We start from the raw sequence: 24,227 nt of genomic DNA on the forward strand, positions 1-24,227 counted from the left end.
CAATCATCGTTTCTAGTAGAGAGACCAATAGAGGATAGCACTGGTTTACAGTTTTCCACTATCTCTTCTTTGGAGAGTGTTGAAACAGTATCAGTCTTATTACTGTTACTATCTTCTACGTAATTCCGATAAGAAGGATTTGATGTAATGCGTCTTGCAGACATAAACAATGTTGTTTTGGGGCTTTGTCTGCTGGCACGACAGCAGACATGTGTAGTAGGCTATGTTTTGGCTACAGTGTTGTCTTTGAAAACTAATGTAGCATTGGCACTCATTTCTCGTTTCAAAGTTAAAGACCTAACAACCTTTACCATCTATGACAGATAATCAATGTCTTTTTGTTCTCGTTTTACCCATTTTCTTGCAAAGTTCCCAATAGCATTCATAAGGAATTTTAAAGTTATAATTCCAGTTTATGGAGCGTGGTTCACTGTAATAAAGTAGTTGAAAATGATCCTACTGAGAGATTAGTTTTGTATGATGTTGAAATCTCTCGTAATGACATGACCGGAAGGACCATATTTTATTGGGGATTTTTTGCAAAAACAGACAGATGGTTGTCATGGATGATATTATAGTAAAATATCTAAACCTATTATGACAAACGATAGAGGAAGTAATAAACGTTTTTCTTCATTTTGACATCTAACATAAACTGGTTTAAAGACTCTGTGGAAACCAATATCCAAAATGATGGCCACAAGTCTATAATAATGAGGATGCTCATGAACTGGAGTGTCAGTACTTGTTTTGTGAAAAGAGAGTGTAGTAAAGTGAGAGTTATATGTGATGAAGTCAAAGAGGTTTTTGTGAAACATGCATGACTAACTCGAACCAACAGTGACGTTGAGTCTTGTGTGGGCGCTATATATATGTGTGTAGGGACTGCTTCCATTTTCCATAATGGTGATAACAGTTAAAGTGCATATACTAATTATACGACCTTAAAATAATTTGCGGTCGTATATTGTTGTGCTGTCATTTGACCCCAAATTTCTATTTTAATAAAAACAATATAAAAATAGCTATATGTGAATGAATGTCGAATAAGTATTATTTTTAATCCAGATTTGTTATAACAGATTTTTTTGTATATAATGTATATAAAATCTTGTTTGGAAATTGCCGACTCAAAGGCTCAGTCATTTTGAAATCAAGTTGAACTAATAAAATTACACAATTTTGCATCATCTCTGCGAAAAGTAGGTAAATCTATTGACAGTGTTAATTATGATCTAAATTAATTGGGTTAACTCTGATACAATTCAAAATTTAAAACTCAGGTTAAATCTTTCCTGTAAGTTTTTTTTTATCGTCTCGGAAACTAGTGGATACGAAGGTAGAGTTATGGATCATTATTTTAGCTAAAAATTTGAAGCGCCAGAATCACATAGAATTGCAAGGTTCCCGGTCTCCCTGTCCCTGTGCAAACCAAGTTACTCACAGGCTTGGTACATTAAGTGTTTTATTTCATAAACTAGCAATGCGTAAAGAAAAAAATATAGCAAAATCTGTGACAAAATGCTCTTTTTATGCCAATGTTATTTTAAAATTCTTTATACGCTGTCTAAAAAAACAATATGAAGTGAAAGTAGACAAATACCAACATCACTGAACCTACTTACGTTTTTGTACAATTGCAAAATTTACGACCGATACGACCGACGTATAAGGATATGGCGTTGTCGTCGACGTCCGTAGACATTTGGTTTTTATGCAGTAACATGAATATTATGAGGAAGACAATTTATCATTTTTGCCAAGTTTGTTCAGTAATACGTGGGAGAAGGCAAAGGACATTCTTAGTGTTCTGGGTTTTGCATAAATTGCAGGGTTTTATCAAGATCCTTTCTAGTGGTACAGGGACTTTATATTACTGGGACTGATCACTCCGAACATAGTACATATAATGTAAAAAAAAAATAACTCCTTGTTCTTTATACATATTAAACTTAAAGCCTATCAAATTTATATGTGACTTATGCATACTTGAGGAAAGAGAAATTATTCAGGATTTCAGATATATACAATATAAATTTTACAAATGATAATGACAAAGTTATGATGATAATATTGCAGGGGTGTGTTCTCACAACACTAAAATCCTATAATAATCAAAGCACCAAAGGTGCTGAAACTCGGAAGTCACTTGGTGTGCAACCTGCAAGATAGGTTCCCGATGGTTATTTCTTAAGCAATGTGCTAGAGTGCTGGTCATGACATGGACTATACTCGACGTCACATACAACACATTTTCGAATTGAAGCTCTACTTTTTAAACCGTCGGGACTTACTGCTAGAGTTGTCTCTCTTTTATTTAATATGAAGATAGTTCGCATATATGCTTGACGTGTTAGTACCAACAAGTCGCTTATTAGCTTAAATCATGCGTAACAAATCCTTACGGGAAAATCCCATACTAATATCCGCCATGTTGGTTTCTACGGGATGATTTGTTTACAAACGAAGTTCATAAGTTCCCGTCGAACTCCGGTGACAATCGTCTGCTTGATCAACTTCTCAGTATTGTACGTTGTTTGCGTAAAATAAATCCGAGATATCCGAAATAACGCCGAAATGCATTCTGGGTTCTTCGGTTTTTGGACAAACCATTTAAACATAAACAACATCTCCTAGCAACCCGATCACTGTAAACATGGCCGACTTTTTACAATGTAAATATTGGCACCGAGAATTAAGATCTGACCAGAATTTAACGATTCAATGTTTAGGGAGAAGCTGTTTGGCTAAACGAATGAGTAAGTCATTTAAGACAATTTAAACGACGGTAGGTGTCAATAAAGTCGTAGAAAATATTTTTATTCAAATTTTAACAGTGTGTTATTTATGTGACGCCGAGTATAAGGTTTGAGAATGTTTTGGTGTTGAACCCATATTACCCTTGCAACCTGCAGCAAAACAACACAAACATGTACTCAAATATCGTGAAAGATTATTGCATTTGTTTACATTCTTTAGACCTTAAACTTGATTTTGATTGTGACGTTTCTTGATAAAATGATTTTGATTATAATACCATTCACGGGGCACAGTTATAATCCAACACCACCCAAAGAGAGATAACTCCAATTAAATTTTATTGACTTTTAAATATCTTCTATGAAATTACTACGGCTGAGTGGCAAAAAAATAGTTTGGCGTCTCTATTCTACCAGTTCGACAATATTTAGCTGAAAATTAACACTTAAAATGTTTGAAATATAATTCATTTTGGATATCGCTGAAATATTTAAAGTTGAAAAGAGAATCATGCATTAATTTGAAGAAAGCATATCCGTCTGTGAAGTTATCTGCCGGAAGCCCTTTTGTCATTCTTATACTTACAATACTCAAAGCCACTCACGTGAATTCCGAGTAAAAATGTCAACATTACCTGTAAAAATCAATAATTTCTTATCAGTTATTAGTAATTGCCCCAGGGAAAATTGATGAAATTGGTCAACTTCTAGCTGTTAATTAATTTCAGACTCATTATTATGCAAAAAAAAATAATTTAGAGAGGTTTCTTTAATCTTTTAATTGGTAATAAATTTGTATGGTTAAACCAACAGAAAAACACGATGATTAGCAGCTTACTGGCGTATAGTTTCTTAAAAGAAAAAAATTATATGTCTTTCTTAAGACGTAGGTACATTTATTTTGTCATCATTTTATTGCTATTCAAAGCACATTTATTAGAAATAGTCATTGCCATTCAGCAGATTTCCCTCTTTCATTTGACATTAATTTCATTTTAATAGAAGCAGTAGTTTTCACAAACACTCAATGACAAATCATCTTCACAAACCTTTAAAAAGGTGATTTTTTTGCTCATTTATCTAAAAAGACCTGATTTTTAGCTGGAAAATATTTACAGTGTAATTGCAATCAAATTTCAAAAATGTAGTAAGTTTGAATGGTGTGTCCATACTTGCCCCTACTCTTCAGGATTCAACTTTAGCAGTTTATCAAACTGTGCCCTTCAAAGCATTTTATTGTGTGCTTTCTTTCATCATTCAACTACAAGTTCTGTCGATAAATTTTCTTGAGATAATTATCTGTACTAAGAAAAAAGATCTTAAATATTTAAAAAAAAATGTACACCAAGCAACATTTTCTTTATTCTATAAAACTGGTTAATAAAGGTGTCAAAGATTGTGTTTATTTCACATTGGGATCTTATAAATGTCCCCAGGCAAATTGGACCAGGAATAGCTGTATTGGGCTTTAACATTACCTCAGACCAAATCAGCTATCTACGACCCACTACCACTTCAGACATAATACAAGACCAATTTGAAGAAAATTGTTCTATAACCCTGTATTATGATAATTGTAATGTATCATTTCACGTCTTTTTTTCAGATTATGGGTGTGAAGAATACCACTAAGATTTTGAAACGATTACGAGCATTACTAAGTAATACTGGTTATGTTACAGAACAAATTCATGCCTATATTGTACCATCTGGAGATGCACATCAGGTTTGTATATCACAATACAAAAATGTAATCGTTTAGAAAAGTCAAAACTAATGTAATCTTTCTTGATAGAGATTTCAAAGATGTTGAAAAAAGACAAAGAGTAAAACAGTGATAATACATTCAGCTAATAACATGCAACCAAGCCTATACTTAATAACAACCTAACAGTAAATAGAATGTAAATCTGTCCAGTCCACTAATCATTAACTAATGAATTTTAAAAAAAATGACAAACTGATGGTACTGGTCAAAGAGAAGTTATTGCCAGCAAGTAATTCTTGCCAACAGATTTTTTATCCGCTCCTATGAACCAAGTTCATGCTCTTAATTTTAGACAACCTGTAACATGTTGCTGTCAAAAAATGAGCTATCATACAACAGTTTCCATTGAGGAATAAAATTTGTGAGAAGATTGGCATGAATTGTTTCTGTCTCGAAAATGGCAAGATCTACTCTCTGACCTGTATATATAAATGAAAAAAACAATGTTAACACTATAAATAAAACAGCACCTGGATAATGTCACATAAGTCTAATGGTATCATTTCTACTTTATACATTGTATACCACCGAAAAGCACAACTGTTTTTTTTTTGTTTTGACAGAATTTTTCTATCTTTGAAGTACAATGTACTTGTGCAAGGTATATTGATTAGAATTTTTAAATAAATCTAATATCCATTTTTTTCAAATACTTTATAGTAAATATGTATTAAAGTTAATCTACTTTTTGATGTTTTTGCAGAGTGAATATATAGCACCATGTGACAACAGGAGAGCTTTTGTATCAGGTTTTACTGGATCGGCAGGTACATACAACACCAGCGCTCATCACAGTCACTGTACTTCTTATAATTTGAGATGCAAAGAGAGAAAAGTTCAAATCAGATATAGAATTTTTGTGATCTTTAATATGCTAATTCTAACCTTAAATTTATATTTGTGTGTGTGTGAAACATAGTGCATCAAATATTTAGTGTGTCACATGTAGATTTTATTGCATTATTTTTATATCTCAAAACCTCCAGAAATAACCATCTAAGTGTTTCTAAGGTTTGGCTTTGTAAGATATTGACATGTCAAATTCAGTTGAAATGTACAGTGGAAAAATGGATGGAAAATTTTCCTGCAGTTTTTCCCTATGTAAGCAGTAAAATAATATCTATGTTACAGATGTATTGAATATACTTGAGGCAACAAAGATCAAATAGAGAAAAAATATGTGCCACCCATTGCCTGGTTCTTACACAGAATGGTATTTAAATATTGGGATTATTAATAATATACTGCAGCCTTTGACTTTATCTATATTTTATACTTATTTTTGACAGGTACTGCTGTAATAACCCAGAGTAAGGCAGCACTGTGGGCTGATGGGAGATATTATCTACAGGCAGAAAAACAGCTCGACTCAAACTGGATACTGATGAAAGATGGTAAACCTTAACAGTCGTATAACATTACTTAATTAAAACTTATATCTTAAATTTTATAACATTGTTTTTTATAATGTAAAAAATTAAAACAAAAATGTCATTTTCTCAACAAAACATTTATCATTATAATATCCACATTTTGTGCAATAATACTCTATGCAACAAAGACATAAAATATATCTACCCAGCAATACAAATGTGGACTGTACTTTAAGATATAAAATATATCTACCCAGCAACACAGATGTGGACTGCTCTAAGACATAAAATATAACTACCCAGCAACACAGATGTGGACTGCTTTAAGACATAAAATATAACTACCCAGCAACAAAAATGTGGACTTTTCTCTTAGAACTATTCTAACACACAAATGATCAAGCTGTATAACCAAGATTCTGTATTGTTATTCCCCAGTGTGGGGGTATACAGAAGCTGTTCTGTCTTTCTGTTTGTCGGTCCCTTCATCTGTTATCTTACAGAAGGATATACATGTTATTCAACTGAAAGCTTTACATGTTAAAAGTCTTCCTTAACCATGACTTAAGGGATTTTTATGAAATTTTAAAAGAAGGTTGGACATTATATGTAGATATAATTATCCAATTATTGCAATATGGTATTATTCATCTCTTAAAACTCTGTATGTGCAACTCCTCCTAAACAGCTCAGTGGATTTTGATTAAAAAGAAATCAGATAGGTATCATATGTACAGATGTGCTTGATTCAAGATGATGAATGTCTGATCATCCAGGTATCATATGTACAGATGTGCTTGATTCAAGATGATGAATGTCTGATCATCCAGGTATCAAATGTACAGATGTGCTTGATTCAAGATGATGAATGTCTGACCATCCAGGTATCATATGTACAGATGTGCTTGATTCAAGATGATGAATGTCTAATCATCCAGGTATCATATGTACAGATGTGCTTGATTCAAGATGATGAATGTCTGATCATCCAGGTATCATATGTACAGATGTGCTTGATTCAAGATGATGAATGTCTGATCATCCAACTTCAGATTTATTCTTTTTTGTAAGCTTTCTGACAAAATTTCTAGTTGATTTTTTTTCTATTACACCAGGATTATCAGATACACCATCACAAGCCGAATGGTTGTCTAAGGTAACTATTCTAGATTGATTTTAGAACCTATATCAACTTATTCAAAGATTTAGATTCTTTATATTACTGTTAATAGGATTTTTATTGGCATAAAAAAACTTGACATTTTGTGTAACTCGTTTCATTTTTTTCTTAGTATACAAGTTTTTTAAATTCAATTTCTTTCTCTACATGTTTTTTATATGCTTTTTTCTTGTATGTATGATTTGAATTTCCATACATTTACTTAATGTTTTCTTTTTCAGGAATTGCCAGTTAATGGTAGAGTGGGGGTAGATCCTTACTTGATGTCTTCTGGTAAATATTTTGATAATATGATGTTAAAATGTTTACATTTGTATAACTGTTTCTTTTTTTAATCGTACAAAGTCACTTTTCAGTTACTCTTAAATCAGTTTGTTTATCCTAGGTAGCGAATAGTAGATTGTTTCTTTACAATTTTTTATTATAATGTCTTTTTTTTTTATTGAACTAGCTGTTTTCATGTTGTGTCAAGTACTCTTGAAAGATATGATTTTATCCAAACTTCAGTTGTTTGCATAACTTATCTTTTACAGGAATTTGGAAACCTTTGTCTAAAACCCGCATAATTTATCTTTGACAGAGACTGGAAACTTTGTCTAAAACCTGCATAACTTATCTTTTACAGAAACTTGGAACCTTTGTCTAAAACATGCATAACTTGTCTTTTAAAGAGACTTGGAAACCTTTGTCTAAAACCCACATAACTTATCTTTTACAGAAACTTGGAAACCTTTGTCTAAAACCCTGAAAGAAAGTGGACATATGTTGGTCCCTGTGGTACAGAACTTAGTAGACTTAGTATGGGATGATCGTCCTGCTCCACCTCAGAACCCTATCATGATTCTCCCAGATTCTTACACAGGTTATCTCCCTTTAAATATATTGTAATAGTGGTTCTCATGCAAATTTGCAGCACATCTTTCTTGGTTTTTATTAAAATTGAAACTACTTTTTAAATGTTATTTTTAATTGCTAATATTGTTAGCAACTTTTTGCACTCGTAATTCAGTACTTTATATTTGCATATGATTTGCATAATTATATATTTATACTCCACGAAATGCTACAAATCTGTGCCATGTTTCCTGCTATAGCATACAAGATAAAAATGTACCTCTTAAATATACACATGTGTACTACGTGTGTTTCTTGCTTGTACAAGAACAGGACGTTGACATGAAATGATCGGTTAGCATTGAACATTACACATTTTCCCATTCAGGCACAGGGGCTTGTTACAAGACTATATAGGTCATATACATCAGCATGACCCCAATATCTATGAATATTCATTGCCAGTTGTATAATTTGGTTCCTAAACTAGTTCCTTGGTCAATATCATAAGCAACCCAAAGATCGCTACAACGTATCTCTTTAAAAAATATCATACACATGTATGCTTGCATGAGAACGGGAAGTTCACATTTAAGATGAAATGATCGGTTAGCATTGAATTTATGTAATATTATCCAGTTTCAGATTCAAACACAGGGGCTCTTTACAATTATCTGTATATAAGTCATATATATTATCAGGACTCCAATATCAATGTATAGCTACTGCCAGTTGTTTAATCTGCTTCCGGATACTTGAAAACATTTGGGTCATCATGGTTACGAAAGAGTATGCAATCATATCAAGGGAACCAAGATTTTAGAGCATATCACATTTGTGCCATTTCGTATGTTGAAAGTAAGCCAAAGTCAGTGACAGAAAATATTTGACGATTAGCAACTTTGAAGACTTCAGTGTTTGATTTTTAATGTTACATAAACTTATTATTATATATTTGATTTTGTAGGACTTAGCTGGGAAGATAAAGTTATTAAGTTGAGAGAGAAGATGAAATCCAAAAAATGTGGTGCATTTGTTGTAACTCCACTAGATGAACTAGCCTGTAAGACTTATATATTAATTGTGTATACCTGTACTAAAATTTCAGAAATAATGGAAATGCCTTGTGTATTTATTATTGTGTCTACAAACTTCTGCCAAATTTATAACATTTTTAACCTATGATGAGTTTACAAATTAACTGTTTAAAAAACTTCCTGTTTATTAAGGACTTTGTTTATTTTCCTTATATTGTGATTGAAAGCAGGTATTACTAGTAAGCCATTGCTCACAGATTTCTTGTTCATTTAAACCAAAATAATATAAACAATATACTTTTTTGTAGTTTATTTTTTATTTCTTGAACTTCTTTTTAGGGCTCTTAAATTTGAGAGGTTCTGATATCCAGTTTAATCCAGTTTTCTTTGGATATGTTGTTGTAACCATGGAAACAGTTGAGTATGTCTTCTAAAAAATGTTAGATTTATTTACTTATTTAGCTATGAATGTGATATATGGTTTGACTTTATGACAAATACGAAACAATTAGAGGGATGGATATAGTATGGTTGTGAAGTGAAGTTATAAATAGATATGGAATCACAAATACAAGTATTTCTAAATCTTAAGTTCATTAAATAAAAATTGTAGAAAACTTCTCAAGACAGAAAGTTTTGAAAGCTCCAAAAATTTCCAGTCACATCTTCATTAGGGATTGTTTTTGATGATATTCTAGTTTGTTGTGTCCACTAAGAAAAGAGTTATTATCATAACATGTTTATACTTTTTTCTAGTTTCTATAATTATTCCTGCCTTCACTGAATGGAGCATGATACTTTGATATGAAAAAGATTTATATCCGGGAGCTACTTCGAAGTTAACAAATTTACAAATTTTCCCACCCCTGTTTTAACAATGGTACAAGAAAATATATTTTTTTATGAAACTTCCTTCACAGCTTCTTTATAAATGATGACAGACTGACACAAGACATTAAAGATCATCTCCATCTGAATGGCTCTGGAGCTAGCAGTAAAGTCAATGTTACTATCCATCCATATAGTGATGTTGCCAAGTATGTAGCTGATCTTGTTGATGAACTCGAACAAAAAATTTGGGTTTGTAGTACTTTATTTAATATCAAGATTTAAAAACATGTTCTTGTTTAAGTGGAATTAAAGTTTTGAAATGTTGAGAAGGTTGAAAGATTTTTTTTAATGTCTACAAAAGTTGTTGGTTTATATGACAATGCAACCAAATGAATATACTGGTAACAATAACTGTCGATGTACTTTTAGTCAAGGCTTTATTAAATTATATCAATTTCAAAATTAATTGATTTGATTACAATACTTTATCTTTCAAATAAAATTTTACATTTTGTTGGGAATATAAATTAAAGAAATTAAGATAAAAGTTTAATTTTCTTATTCATAAGCATCTTTATATTTGTTGCTTCTACATGTCTTTTGTACTTCTCATCTCAGATTAATCCGAAGTCAAGTTTTGCTGTGTTCAACGCGGTGCCAAAGGTATTGACTATTTTACTTCATTCGTTTTCAGACAACTGGCATAACTTACAAGGTTTAAATCAGAAAAAAATGTTTTTATGGTCTACAAAGCTCATACTTTTATGATTACTTTGCAACTTAATATTGATGATTAGTGACAAATTTGATGATTTTACCATGAACAGAAATCACGAAAATAAATGAAGATCTATTTCTGGTCAAACATTAACATACCTTATTACAGTCACCATCATTAATGCATTTGAATGTCAGATAGGTTAGTACACTCCCTTCTCAATTGCAGAAGTTCATTGACATTGACACCACATAGCCGCTATGAAATAAGAAATACTATGTTTAAACCAACAAATTAGATTATAGGATATTGACAGGTTTTCACTGGGTACATAATTTACAAAAGTGCTCCTAGGGACCCTGAGATCCCGAATGTAAACTTACAGAAGATCAAAGTTCTTTTTGTAGATTTGAAAAGCAGTTTTTATGGGTTCATAACTTTAAAAGAGTCATGTGGCTTATTTTGCCAAAATGCTCCTTTAAGGCTTGTGTCAGTGTAGTGCTAAAAGTAGCCTAATTTACATACATGTACTTCAATGGAAACTGATCAGTCATTTTAGACTATCATCCTTTTTTTTCTAATGAAACAAGGCCTTAATCAGGTTAACAGACATTTTGATAGGCATGATATTAGACTGCATAAGGTTAAATTTAAACTATTTACACAACTTTTTTTATTACATGCCTTATATAATGATTGTTCTGTTTCTTGTTTTAAAAATTTAAATGAAATGAAAAAAAATGTGTCATATTTTACAGAACAGAAGATATTTACAGCCATCACCTGTCTCTGCAATGAAAGTTGTTAAGAACTCCACAGAAATTGCTGGAATTAGAAGAGCTCATGTAAATTTCATTATTTGTCCTTTTAAATTAAACGGTGAAACTGATCTAGACGAAAACGTTGAAAAATCCAAACTAAACTCTTTATCATACCTGCCAACTTACACAATTTTGACCATTTGTATTTTTCAGGTCAAATTTGTCCCAAAACCCGATTTTGTCAAAATTACCTAAAAACTCCTAATTCAAACCCCTAAATTTGTGTTTCGATCACATTTCTTTGATTAGAAGAGTCATAAATCTGACAAAAGGTGTAAGTGCTGTCTAAACAGGTAAGGGTATGTTTTATGACAGATAAATGATCTCCCAGGAGCAATCAGCTGATCAGGGTTATCGATGATGATTGATAATTAGAAAATGAATCCCGATTGGATCTGCGACTGTTTTATGAACAGCCAATCATTTTCTAAAGATTAATTTCTTCTACACAATTAATTTGACAAATACTGTCAATTTAACAGGTCTAAAATTTCTAGAACCATGTATGTAAACAAATTACATAAACAAAATGTGTTACTTCCCCTGCAGTCTTAAATTCTTTTTTTTCACATTTCTTGTAATTTCAACAGTGCAGTATATTTCTAAAAAGTTTTGTTTAAAAAATGATGATTTTGGAAATTTGGTAGCAACATTCTTGAGTATTAGTTACATTTCCTCATATACCTAACCTCATGGTATGCATTTAATGAAAAGGTTTTTATTTAAATCAGTGGGCTGTTGGAAATACATTTTCTTAAATTTGTTTCTGCTCATGATCACCCTGTCAATTGACATTCAGTAGATGAGGAGTGATGTCCTCAGATTGGATAAACACTTTTATTTAAAAATAACGTTTTGCTTTTTTTTTTTTATATAATAACAACTTTGGAATTTCAATTAGATTTGGAAGAATCCACCACAAAAAAGGGACTTACAAACTTCAATCTGTTATAGTACATGTACATGTTGTTCAACTGAAAAGGTTCTATAATACTATAGTTGTTGTCTCATTCATATATTACTACAGTAAAATTCGTGCAGTTTGCAAAATATGTCCCAAAAATGTTCGTTGACATGTTGTCCCACCTAAAAATCTTCAAAAAATGACAAGTATACCATTGTGTCAGTTTTAACATATTTTTTAACCTTGGTAAACTGAACACCAATCTAATTAAAATTAGACCCATTAATTGTTCCATTCAGTCATTGCATGTAGGATCAAACAGCACTCCATTCTACTTCCTGTTTTGATGACCTTTCAGATCAGTCAAGAAGGTTAAGTTGAGGAAAAATGATATTTTTATCATACAAAGTCATGAAGTATTTTACCAAAAAATCCAGTTAGAAATTTTGACAAAAGTTTAAAATTACCCCTATTGCAAAATTTTCATTTAGTATGACTATGTCTTCTGTAGGCTTGATCAGATAAAAGTAATAGCCTTTTGAATATGAATAAAAACAAAAACCATGTGCTTTTGGTCTATTTTAAGCACAACATGTGTTGACTTATTATAAATAACAAAAGCCCCACAATTGATTGAACACATGTCAAGCTAAACATGCACTGAAAGCACATGGTTTCTATTTCTGTTTACATTTACCTGCGCAATTTCTTTTACCTGAACACTTTGGTGAAAATTTTGCATTAAGGGTAATGGAAAGCTTTTTTATTGTAATTATGATGATTATAGTGCCAGAATTTGAATGATGTTTTCAAGAATTTTTTTTCTTCATTGAATGATAGAAATAAAATGAACTATAAGAAAGTTAAAGATTTTTCATTTTTTCGCTTGAATGAATTCTTACACAATAAAAACCGGAAGTAAACTAGTAAAGTCTCAAACTATTGTTCTTTTTGAGAATAATTTCATACCAATATTAGTACTTCATAGTTTTAACAAATAGATTAATAAATAGATGTGCAAAATTAAAACTGTAGGGATATAAATCAAGGGGTATTATTGTGTTTGATGGCATTAATGACAAACTAACTTTGCTTTATCATGGCCTAATCAGTCAATTTTATGCTTGTTTTCATAGATTAAAGATGCTGTTACATTGTGTGAATACTTTTCTTGGTTAGAGAAAGAGGTTAGTTGACACTCTTTTTATACATGTCGATAACACATATTACATATATAATACTGAATATTTTCTCAAAATTTTATTTTCAGTATTTGTTACATGTATGTAAGGTTTACTTTTGTACTCCAAACATAAATTTCTGTTAACAAAAAATCTTAAAGGTTGTAAAAATGTGCTGGACAAAAACAGAAACTCTAGAAGTCTGTTGTTCATCAGGACTAAACATCATATTTCAATATATAGTTCATTTTGTCAGATATGAAATGTAGTCTTAAGGTACTTGACTATTTTCTAACCTTGCTGGACAATTACTTTAATAATTTACTACATATACTTTCCAATACATGTACTGGTATATGTTTGATTAGTAGTTGAAAAAGATAACTGTAAATGCTTTTCCTGTTGCTAGCTTTGATCTTTATATTAGTATATCTATGAATATATATATATTTTTTTCTTCTAAGGTTCCTAAAGGCAAGGTTACAGAGATATCTGCAGCTGATAAACTAGAAGATATAAAAAGGTTTGTATCTCAAATAAGGAAAAATGGTTACCACTTAAAATAATGAGAAATAACCAATTGTGAATGCAATTGTGTAAATAATATTTTTCCCCAGCATTTTTGGGTGAACAATTTTGTATGAATTTTTCACTGCCAAACATTTACTGAATTGCCATATTATTATACATGTAGAACATATATTAATTTTTATTTGTTTATCTAATTTTCTGATCTTTGATGTACATCAATACAGGTAAAGATATTTGTTTTGAATGATATTCATATATCTCCCTATCAAAATGTATCCTATTTATTCACACAATGTTTGTTATGGGAATGACTATATAATTTGAAGTTTTTATCATTTTCCTAATTATTTGGTTTAGGGAACAGACAGACTATATAAGTTTAAGTTTTGATACTATATCCAGTACTGGGGCACATGGAGCTGTCATTCATTACAAGTAAGTCCTATTAGAGTTCCTATCAAGGTCCATATGGTCACCAGTAGTGTACAATCATCTGTGGAAACAATACAAAACAACTTGTTGTATCAGGCTCTCTATGTTTAATCATTTTAATACTAGATCAGCTCTTCAGATATTGCACACTTACATGAGAAATACCCACCTGTGAAGCTATACCTTTATGTAAATCACAATGTTAAAAGTGGACCTGTGAGAAAGACAAAATGACCTAAAAGGTCTTAGAAAACTTCCAGACTATGCTTTATTTTACTAATTCTTACTTCCATTTTATCTACATTAGTGATGATAATAATCCAAAAACATTTTGTATGTAATACTTTAAAAAAAGGGTCATAAATACATTGGTACAGCAATGTAAGCATATTTGTTACGATTCATGTAATGTATTGACAGAGTTACACCAGAGACAGATGTACCACTCAGCACGTCAGAAATCTACCTCTGTGATTCTGGAGCTCAGTATAAGTGAGTTCTGACATTAATTGTATCATTTTTTTTACAAATTAAAAAAATCTGTTTTTTGGAATGTCTGGCACACATTTATTTATAGCAATTTTCTCTGCTGTCAATGGATGGATCAATTTCTAATTTGTTGTGTGGCTTCATATAGATAAAGCTAATATTGTAAGCAATTTTGGTTGTTGTCCATTATCAACTCTATGTTTTGTGGGCCTTCATGATTTTTCACTTTGGAATGATAGAGAAAATTTGCATCACAAAATTCTTGGCTCCCAATGGATGGATTGATTTCAAATTTGGTGTGTGGCTTTAAATAGATATGACATACATTGTAAGCAATTTGGTTGCCATGTAATATCAGTTTCTTGCACAATTTAGTGTATACCTAGCACAACAATGCATGCAATGTTTATTTCTATTTCCATCTCAAGAATCAGTAAAGATCTTCAATTTTACAAAGAACTAGAAATGAACATTTGATACCTTGAATTATATATTTATAGAGATGGTACAACAGATGTTACTAGGACCATGCACTTTGGTACACCTACAGCTTTTGAGAAAGTAAGTGAGATATTAATATTGACGTATTGAGTGGCTATTATTGCTATTAGGCTATACACTTGGTATTTCTATGTGGCTTGATATATTCAAAATATTGATTAAAAAATAAGAAATGTGCATTTAAGGAGGATACATATAGATATATAGAAAAATTATACCCACACTCAATGAGTGGGTGGTATATTGGAATCACCTAGTCCATATGTCATTCCATCTGTCTGTCTAAATTTCATGACAATTGTCTCCACTCCCAATTGGATTTCAGATTTAGTGTGCTTCTTTATAAGAACCAGGCATATATTGTAAGGGATTTAGGGTACTGTCCAACATCAACTTCCTGTACAAGTGGTGGTATTCCTAGCATGGCAATGCATGCATGTTGGTACTGCACATGGATCACTTCCTATTTGATTGAAGTCCAGTTTTAAAGCATTTAATGTTGATGTGGTTGTAGGAGTGTTTTACCAGAGTACTGAAAGGGAACATCAACTTAGCCACTGTTATATTTCCTAAAGGTGTCAAAGGTAGGAACACACATGGTTGTACACAGGTAAATAAGCTACAAGTACAATGTATTTAATGTAGAGAAAATGTGGGTTGGTCCCCATAAGGTATATAGATTTTTGGTCTTTGAAATATTCCATTTATCTGTTTGTTGGTTAGCCCACCATGCTTCAATTATATTGTACCTCTGGACATTTATATTATTTTGGTACATAAGTTTATAACACATTGTATTTCATTTTATTTTCATGACTAGAAATTAGTGTCAACTGCCTTACCAAAAAGATGATAATGGTAAATGGTAAATGTATTTTTCAAAAACTTAATGATATTATTATGTTAACTATCCATTGATAATTTCTTCAGGTCACATGTTGGATACTTTAGCTAGGACATCATTATGGAATGTTGGATTAGACTACCTGCATGGAACAGGCCATGGTGTTGGAGCTTTCCTCAATGTACATGAAGGTATTCATATTGATATACTTTAAATAGTATCTGGAAAGATAAAACCATTAAATGCACCCAGATACCGCTTGGCAATTTTAGATATTTCATATTTAATTGTTTCAAGACTGATTCATATTTTTGTTGGAATCTATAATTGTTTTCACTATTTATGCATCTATCTTTTGAAAAATGTCTTATAGTATGCTGCTTTCTGATTGCCAATCTAACTGTCCATTTATCAACAAGTTGTACAGTAACTCTAGAATGCTTTCTGGGATTTTTTCATTTCAGTGAAAAGAAATGTCCTCTTTATTATATATATATTTGGTCCCCTTTGTGAAGCAAAGATAAGACAATGTAAGACAATTTTATCCTCAATTCTTACCTCCATCAGTCTGTCAGTCTACAACCCCTTGTGTATGTATCTCCATTGAATCCATATGGTAGGTTACTTTCATATTTGGTAGGATGCATTGTTACAAAGAATTGAAACACATTCTACACTGCTTTTTTCAATTCAACAAGTATTGAAGGAGTTATTGGACTTGGCCAACTTCAGATCTTATCAGCTGCATAGAACATATGGCTATGTGAAGGAATCTTGGTCATTTCGCATAAAAAGAGAATGGATTGGCATATCATTTGTCTTAGTTTATGAACAGCTTTTATTATAATTGCATAGAAATTTTAATAGGTTTTATTTGATATAATTTAAATTCAGTGGAAAAATAAAGTTCTGTTCGCTGTTGCTTGTAATTTTTTTAAATTAGTCATTTCATTGATTGATTGATTCAGGTCCTTGTGGTATTAGTCCCAGAGTGAGTCTTACTGATGTAGCATTGGAAGAAGGAATGATTTTATCTGATGGTATGTAGAGTGTAACAATAAATCATGATTTAATTCTTCTCATTTATTTAATGTGAATTTTTAATTTACTTTCAAATGTTTGTCTGGCTTTTGTTACCTTATTATTCTTCCAGAATTATTTTAGGTCCTGTAAATAAATTTGTTTGTATGATTTATTTTCTCAATGTCTGTTTTTTTCCAATAAAGTGTGGAAATTTGCAATTTTTTCATGAAAATTTCCAGAGCCAGGCTTTTATGAAGATGGAAAGTTTGGTGTTAGAATTGAAAATCTGGTAATAGTAAAGAAAGCTGATACAGAGGTTAGTTTTTTTTAGAATGTTAAATGTCATGTAAGAGTTTTTTTTTCTATTCAATAAATAATATCATATTAAATGTTATCAATTATAAAAAAATCTTAATGTTTCTACGGTAGGATTCTTGCCTTGAGTAAAGGAAGTGATAATTTAATCCAGGGCATGGTTGTAACAAAGAATTTAAATTTAGTAGTGGCTGCTTCTCAACCAAGCATGTAGCATTTTAGTAGTCGCTGCTTCTCAACCAAGCATGTACCATTTTATTTGTCATTGCTTTTTACCCAAGCATGTAGCATTTTAGTAGTTGCTGCTTCTCAACCAAGCATGTAGCATTTTAGTAGTCGCTGCTTCTCAACCAAGCATATGGCATTTTAGTCATCATTGCTTCTCAACCAAGCATATAGCATTTTAGTAGTCACTGCTTCTCAACGAAGCATATAGCATTTTAGTTGTCATTGCTTCTCACCCAAGCATGTAGCATATTGGTAGTCACTGCTTCTCAACCAAGCATGTATCATTTTAGTAGTACAAATCATAGTCTGTTTGACTGATCAACCATTTTCATCCAGAAATACATGGAACATTTGCAATAGCACATCAGGCTTTAATCAATCAATTAATGTTTAATACTTATATGTGATGGATTCATTAGGTATTAAAACATTTTTCTATACCCCTGCTGCTAGTACAGTGTATTCTGCTTAGTTTGTCCATCACCCTTTTTCATTCTTTATTCCACCTTTAGATCTAACTGTTTTGTTTTCTATTGTAAAGTGAAATACTTGTAAATGTATTACAAAATGTACAAATTTGTATTGAACTATATTTTCAGCATAATTTTAAAGACAAAGGGTTTTTGACATTTGAAACCATAACTTTAGTCCCACTACAACAGAAGATGATTGATCCATCACTTCTCTCCCAGAAAGAGGTATACAGTTTATATTGTCTTGAAAAAAAAACATATTAATATGTTATGTAATCACACAGACATAGTTGTAGATGTAGTAATAATGTATTCTGAGTTTCTCAATTAAAAAAATCTCTAATAAATTGCTAGGAATGAAAAGGATTAGATTTATGAGAAACCAGTTAACTGATCTTGTACAATTTTTTTTATTTATGCTATCTCTTAAGTAGCTTCTTTCACATTATTGTATCTGCCTTTACAGAAGGTCAACACTTTTGTTGTGCAAAATTAATCAGCTGCATGATAGTTCTTTAATAATTTATTACTCCTGCATTTGGATTCATTTCATTTACAAGTGCTATTCCAAAAAAAGTACTGGTACATATTTGTTATGCATTTCTTTGAAAATCAACATAAGAGGGAGGTTCATTTTTTGCCCCTACAGGTAATGAGTTTTTGGTGTTTTTTTTTTTTTTCATTGTTCATAGCCAATAAAAACTTTAAAGGAGGCATACTATTTATCATTAATATAGCAATACAAGTTGGTAATTTTTCCAGAAAATAGTTTTTATATAAATATCTTTCTAGACAGGACAATACTAAAAAAGTTTGGTGAATTGTTTCTTTCTATTGATATGAGCTCCTTTTCAATTTTTATATATTTATTTATTTATTTTTGATTAATGACTATTCCGATAAAAATGACTGCATTTTCTGTTTTCGAACTGTAACTTAAAAACTTACAGTAATGTCAATGAAGCTTTGGTACATTGTTCATTTATATGGATGTAAGCTCCCTTTTTGTTTTTGTAATTTCACATTTTTTTATTCTCCTTTCGAAACAAAACTTTGGTGCTGTAAATAGGAATCACCTGGTTTGTCAGCCTGTCCTAAAGTTCATCCATCTGTTCACATTACTTGAAAGAATAATTCCTTCTGAACCACTAAAGGGATTTTGATGAAATTTTATAGGAAGCTGGGCATCGTATGTAGATATGCATTGAGGGATGTAGTTACCATTGGAGCACTCAGATGGGAGATAATTCATCTTAAGGGTTTTACATGAGGAAAATCAGCCAGTTCGTCAGCCTGTCCTACAGTTCATCCATCTGTTCACATTTCTTGTAAACACAACTCTTCCTAAACCACTGAAAGGTTTTTTTTATGAAATTTTATAGGAAGGTTGGGCACTATATGTAGATGTGCATGACAGAATATAATTACTGTCATGCCTGAGCACTAAGAAAGAGATAATCCAACTCAAGGTTTTACATGTAAAAACCTCATTAGAGCAACTTCTCTAAAACCGCTCAAGTGATTTTGATAATATTTTATAAGCAAGTTAAACATTATATGTAGATGTTGATGAGGCAGTATAATTACTTTTGGTATACTCCAAGGGGAGAAAATTCAACTTAAGAGTTTTACATGTTAAAACCTTGTTAGTGCAACTCCTCCTAAACTGCTCTAGGGAATTTAATGAAATTTTATGGGAAGGTTTGGCATTTATGTAGATATGCATGAAAGGATGCAGTAACTGAAGGAGAATGAGGAAAGGGAGATGATTGAACTTAGGGGTTGTGCATTGGGTTCAATTTGAAGTGGGGATTCTTTCGTGAGTTTGCTCATGGTATTTCTAGTTTTATTTAGAACTATTGAACATAATTCATAAAAAAGGGACACCTTTTTCCATGTTTAAACTATGACTTAATAGTGGTTGAAGCTATTTTCATGAAGCTTTGAAAAATAGTTTATTTTTCTCGATGCAATGTCATCTTTTAGTTGTTAAAAAATTCTGATTTCTTTTTTTTTTTTTTATTCATAAAAAAAATGGGATTATCCACAATTGCACAATAACTTGAAAAGACTTCAAGCAATTTTCATGAAATTTGGTTAAATTTTTATTTTTATTAAATGCAATCCCTTTTGGTTTTTATACCAAACATCGTAAGCAAGGCTAATTATAGATGTTCTGTCAAACCGGAATGGGTCATGGAAGTGAATTCAAAGTGAAAGTAGCATTTTAAATTTATTTAAAATTGAAATATGCAATTCAAAAGCCATGAAAATGTTAAAAAGTATTATTTACAGAAATTAGATCTGGTACGCTGAATTATTTAAATGGACAACAGTTTACAGATCCTATTTCGCCCCTTTCAGCTGTGGTGCCTTTTTCAGTGATTTAATCAACGTAAGAAAAGTGTGTGATGCTCAGATGAAGGCTGTTACCTTACTCATTTTATATTTTGTGTAAAGCATGTACCAGATATAACAAACAAAATTTAGAGTTGTATCAAGCTTGAATTTTGTGTCCATATTTTCCCCACTTGTTATGGGATAAACCTTTGCTGGCTTATCTAGCTCCACTCAGTGAAGCATTTTATTTCCCTTATTTTAAATCACCAAACAAATTTGAAATCATATAATGGTATGACTTGTCTTTGATATCTGTAGATACTCTCTTTTGGAATGATAATTTGAAAATTGGTTCATGGACCTATTTAAAACTTAACAACTAGGTTAATTGTCACTAATGAAGGATTAGGATTGATTTTGGTCAACAGGGACGAAAGGGGCCAATATGGTACATTTTACCAAACTTACTATGAAATTCATTTAACATGGTCAGTCTAAAATCAGTTTTTTTTTTCGAAGTCTTTAGATTGAATATGGCTTATTAAGAAATTTAAAGCTACCTGTTATTAATCTCATTTTAAAAACAATAGGTCTTTTACCAAAATTATTGTGGTTACTTGGTTTAAAGGTAGATCATACCTATTACATGAAACGTTCTTTTCTTTCATCATGCAAAAGCATCGCTAAGTATGTGGTTTTAATGAGAAAATAGTGTCGGAGATGTAAATAAATTGTCTTTGTATTATTTTAAAAAGAAATTTGTACATGAAATTAATTACGGTAAAATTGCAAGCAATGATTTTGAAAACCCTCTCTCAAGGGGGAGATAATTGGTTGGAAAATGTTCTATAGAAATATAAAGGAAATTTCAAATTTTTTAATATTACAAGAACAAAGGTTTGGTGATGCCCAATTTTGAAATTTGAAAAATTAAAGAATGTCAGTTAAGTGTCTTTCATTACACCTGTTTTTTAAAGTCTGTGAAATCCTACAAATTCTCTACAGAATCTACATAAAATATAGAAAATCACTTGTATTTAACCTTAATTATCTCAAAATCAAGTTTGCTTTTTATGTTTTTTACAGTATGTTCCTTCAAGATCCATTAACAAAAATATTAGGTGTTTTCTATCATAAATGAGTATTATTGAATGGATTTAAATGAAATTCATATACAAGATGGCAATAAAACTTAACTTTCTGAAAATGTAAAGGGAGATAAATCAATATCATCTCTACATAAGTTGTTTAATACACCAATCTTAATGGGGTTACTTTCAAATTTTTCCCCCTGTTATTCATTTGTATAATGACATAAGGAGGGGCTAACCTGATAATTTTTTTGTTAATTGTCTTACTTTATTTAAACACTTTCTATGCAGTTTTTTAATTGAGAATGAATCTGTTTTGTAGAGAATAAAGTGTGAAGTAATTTTAACTTATTCACCGAATGACTGTTTAGTATAACATAGCGTACTTAAAGGTTTACAATCTCATTCACTTTTTCAGGAAATTTGCTTTGTTGTACATAATCAAAATCAAACTTTTGACATTTCCATTGAGATGTAGTGTTCAAAATGGCTTCAAATGTCCATTAGGATGTAGTGTTCAAAATGGCTTTAAATGTCCATTAGGATGTAGTGTTCAAAATAGCTTCAAATCTCCATTGGGATGTAGTGTTCAAAATAGCTTCAAATCTCCATTAGGATGTAGTGTTCAAAATGGCTTTAAATCTAAATTGGGATGTAGTGTTCAAAATGGCTTCAAATCTCCATTGGGATGTAGTGTTCAAAATAGCTTCAAATCTCCATTAGGATGTAGTGTTCAAAATGGCTTTAAATCTAAATTGGGATGTAGTGTTCAAAATGGCTTCAAATCTCCATTGGGATGTAGTGTTCAAAATAGCTTCAAATCTCCATTAGGATGTAGTGTTCAAAATGGCTTTAAATCTAAATTGGGATGTAGTGTTCAAAATGGCTTCAAATCTCCATTGGGATGTAGTGTTCAAAATAGCTTCAAATCTCCATTAGGATGTAGTGTTCAAAATAGTTTCAAATCTCCATTGGGATGTAGCGTTCAAAATAGCTTCAAATGTCCATTGGGATGTAGTGTTCAAAATAGCTTCAGATGTCCATTGGATATAGTGTTCAAAATAGCTTCAAATTTTATGTAATATCAAGCTGTGCCTTTGGACCTTTTTTATGTTTACAGATTAGTTGGATAAATGACTACCATACTCAGTGCAGGGATATAGTAGGAGCTGAGTTAAAGAAACAAAACAAGAAGGAGGCCTTAGATTGGCTCATCAGAGAAACCCAACCATTAGGATAACATACACATGATCTGATGATATACAGTTAAATGAGTAGAAATCTGATGACAACGTCAATGAGTTCTGATCTGATAGTTTTTTAGTAAAACTGGTACTAATCAGATTAATGTATGATTGTATTGAAATCAGTTGACAGTGTTTAACATTTGGTATTTGGACTGATCAATTGGTGAAAAGGACTTGATCAGTGAAAATTTTTTTGTCATGGTGTATATAGTAACCTTTCAGGTGTGATTTGAGTTTGGGATGGTAAAATGAATTTATATGATATTGAAACCAATTAAACTAAATTTACATTTTGACTTCAAAATTATTTTCATTTCAGTTGAATGTGTTCTCAAGGCAATGTGTTATATTTCTTTTTAAACCAGTGGGAGGATTGGCTATGATATTTTAATTTCCTGGCTGAAATCTGGTTGGTTGTTATTTATGCAGCAATACTTGTAGAAACCACTAGAGTTGTAGGCATGTTCATGAAGGATCTTTATATCATTAAGTATTCTATCATGACAGATTAAATAAGTTTCAAATATACAATGTATTATTCTACAGAAAAGATATGTACTGGCAGGTATACCATGTACTATTCTACAGAAAAGATATGTACTGGCAGGTATACCATGTGCTGTTCTACAGAAAAGATATGTACTGGCAGGTATACAATGTACTATTCTACAGAAAAGATATGTACTGGCAGGTATACCATGTACTATTCTACAGAAAAGATATGTACTGGCAGGTATACTATGTGCTATTCTATAGAAAAGATATGTAGATAAAGTATCTAATTTCCTCAATTTAATGTGATATATGTGCCTTATATGAGATATCACTGAATTCAATCACTGAAGTATTGCAATGATTCCCCGATTTTCCATTTCTACATAAGATGTCTTATACTCTGAAACTAAGTACCTTTTGTGTGGATCCGTGTTAGGTTCTGGTCAGGTACAGTGTCTCCCCCTCCCAAATAAAATATTTGGTTTATACACAAAGTTAGTGAACTTGAAGTGCAGTGTATGTGAAATATATTTTAGGAAGAATAATTCTGTACAACATATATATAATAATCTAGTCCTGAACATTGGTGCTACATGTAAGCTTTGGGGTTTTCTTTTTTGCTATGGAAGTGTTCCATGATGAAGATTTGACAATAGATCAAAGCACTGTGTGAAAAATATCCCAGTCCAGTTCAGTCTGTAAGAATGACTGACCAAGTACATGTGCTAATATTTGGTGGTATATTGTAATTCCAGTTAAAATTTTCTCATTGTTATTATAATTGCATGTATTTCAACAAGTACATGACATTA

At 31.3% G+C, this 24,227-nt stretch overlaps 1 protein-coding gene across 1 annotated transcript; it reads left to right on the plus strand.

Moving 5' to 3' along the window:
- The first annotated feature begins 1,371 nt into the window (after positions 1-1,371).
- Positions 1,372-23,216, plus strand: LOC148622344 (xaa-Pro aminopeptidase 1-like). The gene is made up of 23 exons (XM_088572192.1): positions 1,372-1,451; positions 4,366-4,485; positions 5,231-5,294; positions 5,817-5,921; positions 7,016-7,056; positions 7,302-7,353; positions 7,799-7,942; positions 8,882-8,977; positions 9,291-9,372; positions 9,872-10,031; positions 10,401-10,445; positions 11,259-11,345; positions 13,362-13,412; positions 13,871-13,929; positions 14,295-14,372; positions 14,790-14,861; positions 15,359-15,419; positions 15,874-15,943; positions 16,290-16,394; positions 17,172-17,243; positions 17,466-17,542; positions 18,369-18,467; positions 22,794-23,216. The coding sequence occupies exons 2-23, from the start codon at positions 4,369-4,371 to the stop codon at positions 22,911-22,913; spliced, it is 1,857 nt and encodes a 618-aa protein (XP_088428318.1). The 5' UTR covers positions 1,372-1,451; positions 4,366-4,368; the 3' UTR covers positions 22,914-23,216.
- The last annotated feature ends 1,011 nt before the right edge of the window (positions 23,217-24,227 follow it).

Source organism: Perna viridis, chromosome 3, assembly GCF_037379345.1.
Source record: "Perna viridis isolate PV_CMFRI_1.1 ecotype Kerala chromosome 3, ASM3737934v1, whole genome shotgun sequence".
Taxonomy (NCBI): Eukaryota; Metazoa; Mollusca; class Bivalvia; order Mytilida; family Mytilidae; genus Perna; species Perna viridis.

Bases quoted from the DNA above. Each gene is read 5' to 3' on its own strand.
- LOC148622344 (XM_088572192.1), top strand. From the start codon at position 4,369: ATGGGTGTGAAGAATACCACTAAGATTTTGAAACGATTACGAGCATTA. The intron at 7,057-7,301 runs GTAACTATTCTA...TTTCTTTTTCAG, and splicing joins AAGCCGAATGGTTGTCTAAG to GAATTGCCAGTTAATGGTAG. The intron at 13,413-13,870 runs GTTAGTTGACAC...TTTTCTTCTAAG, and splicing joins TTTCTTGGTTAGAGAAAGAG to GTTCCTAAAGGCAAGGTTAC.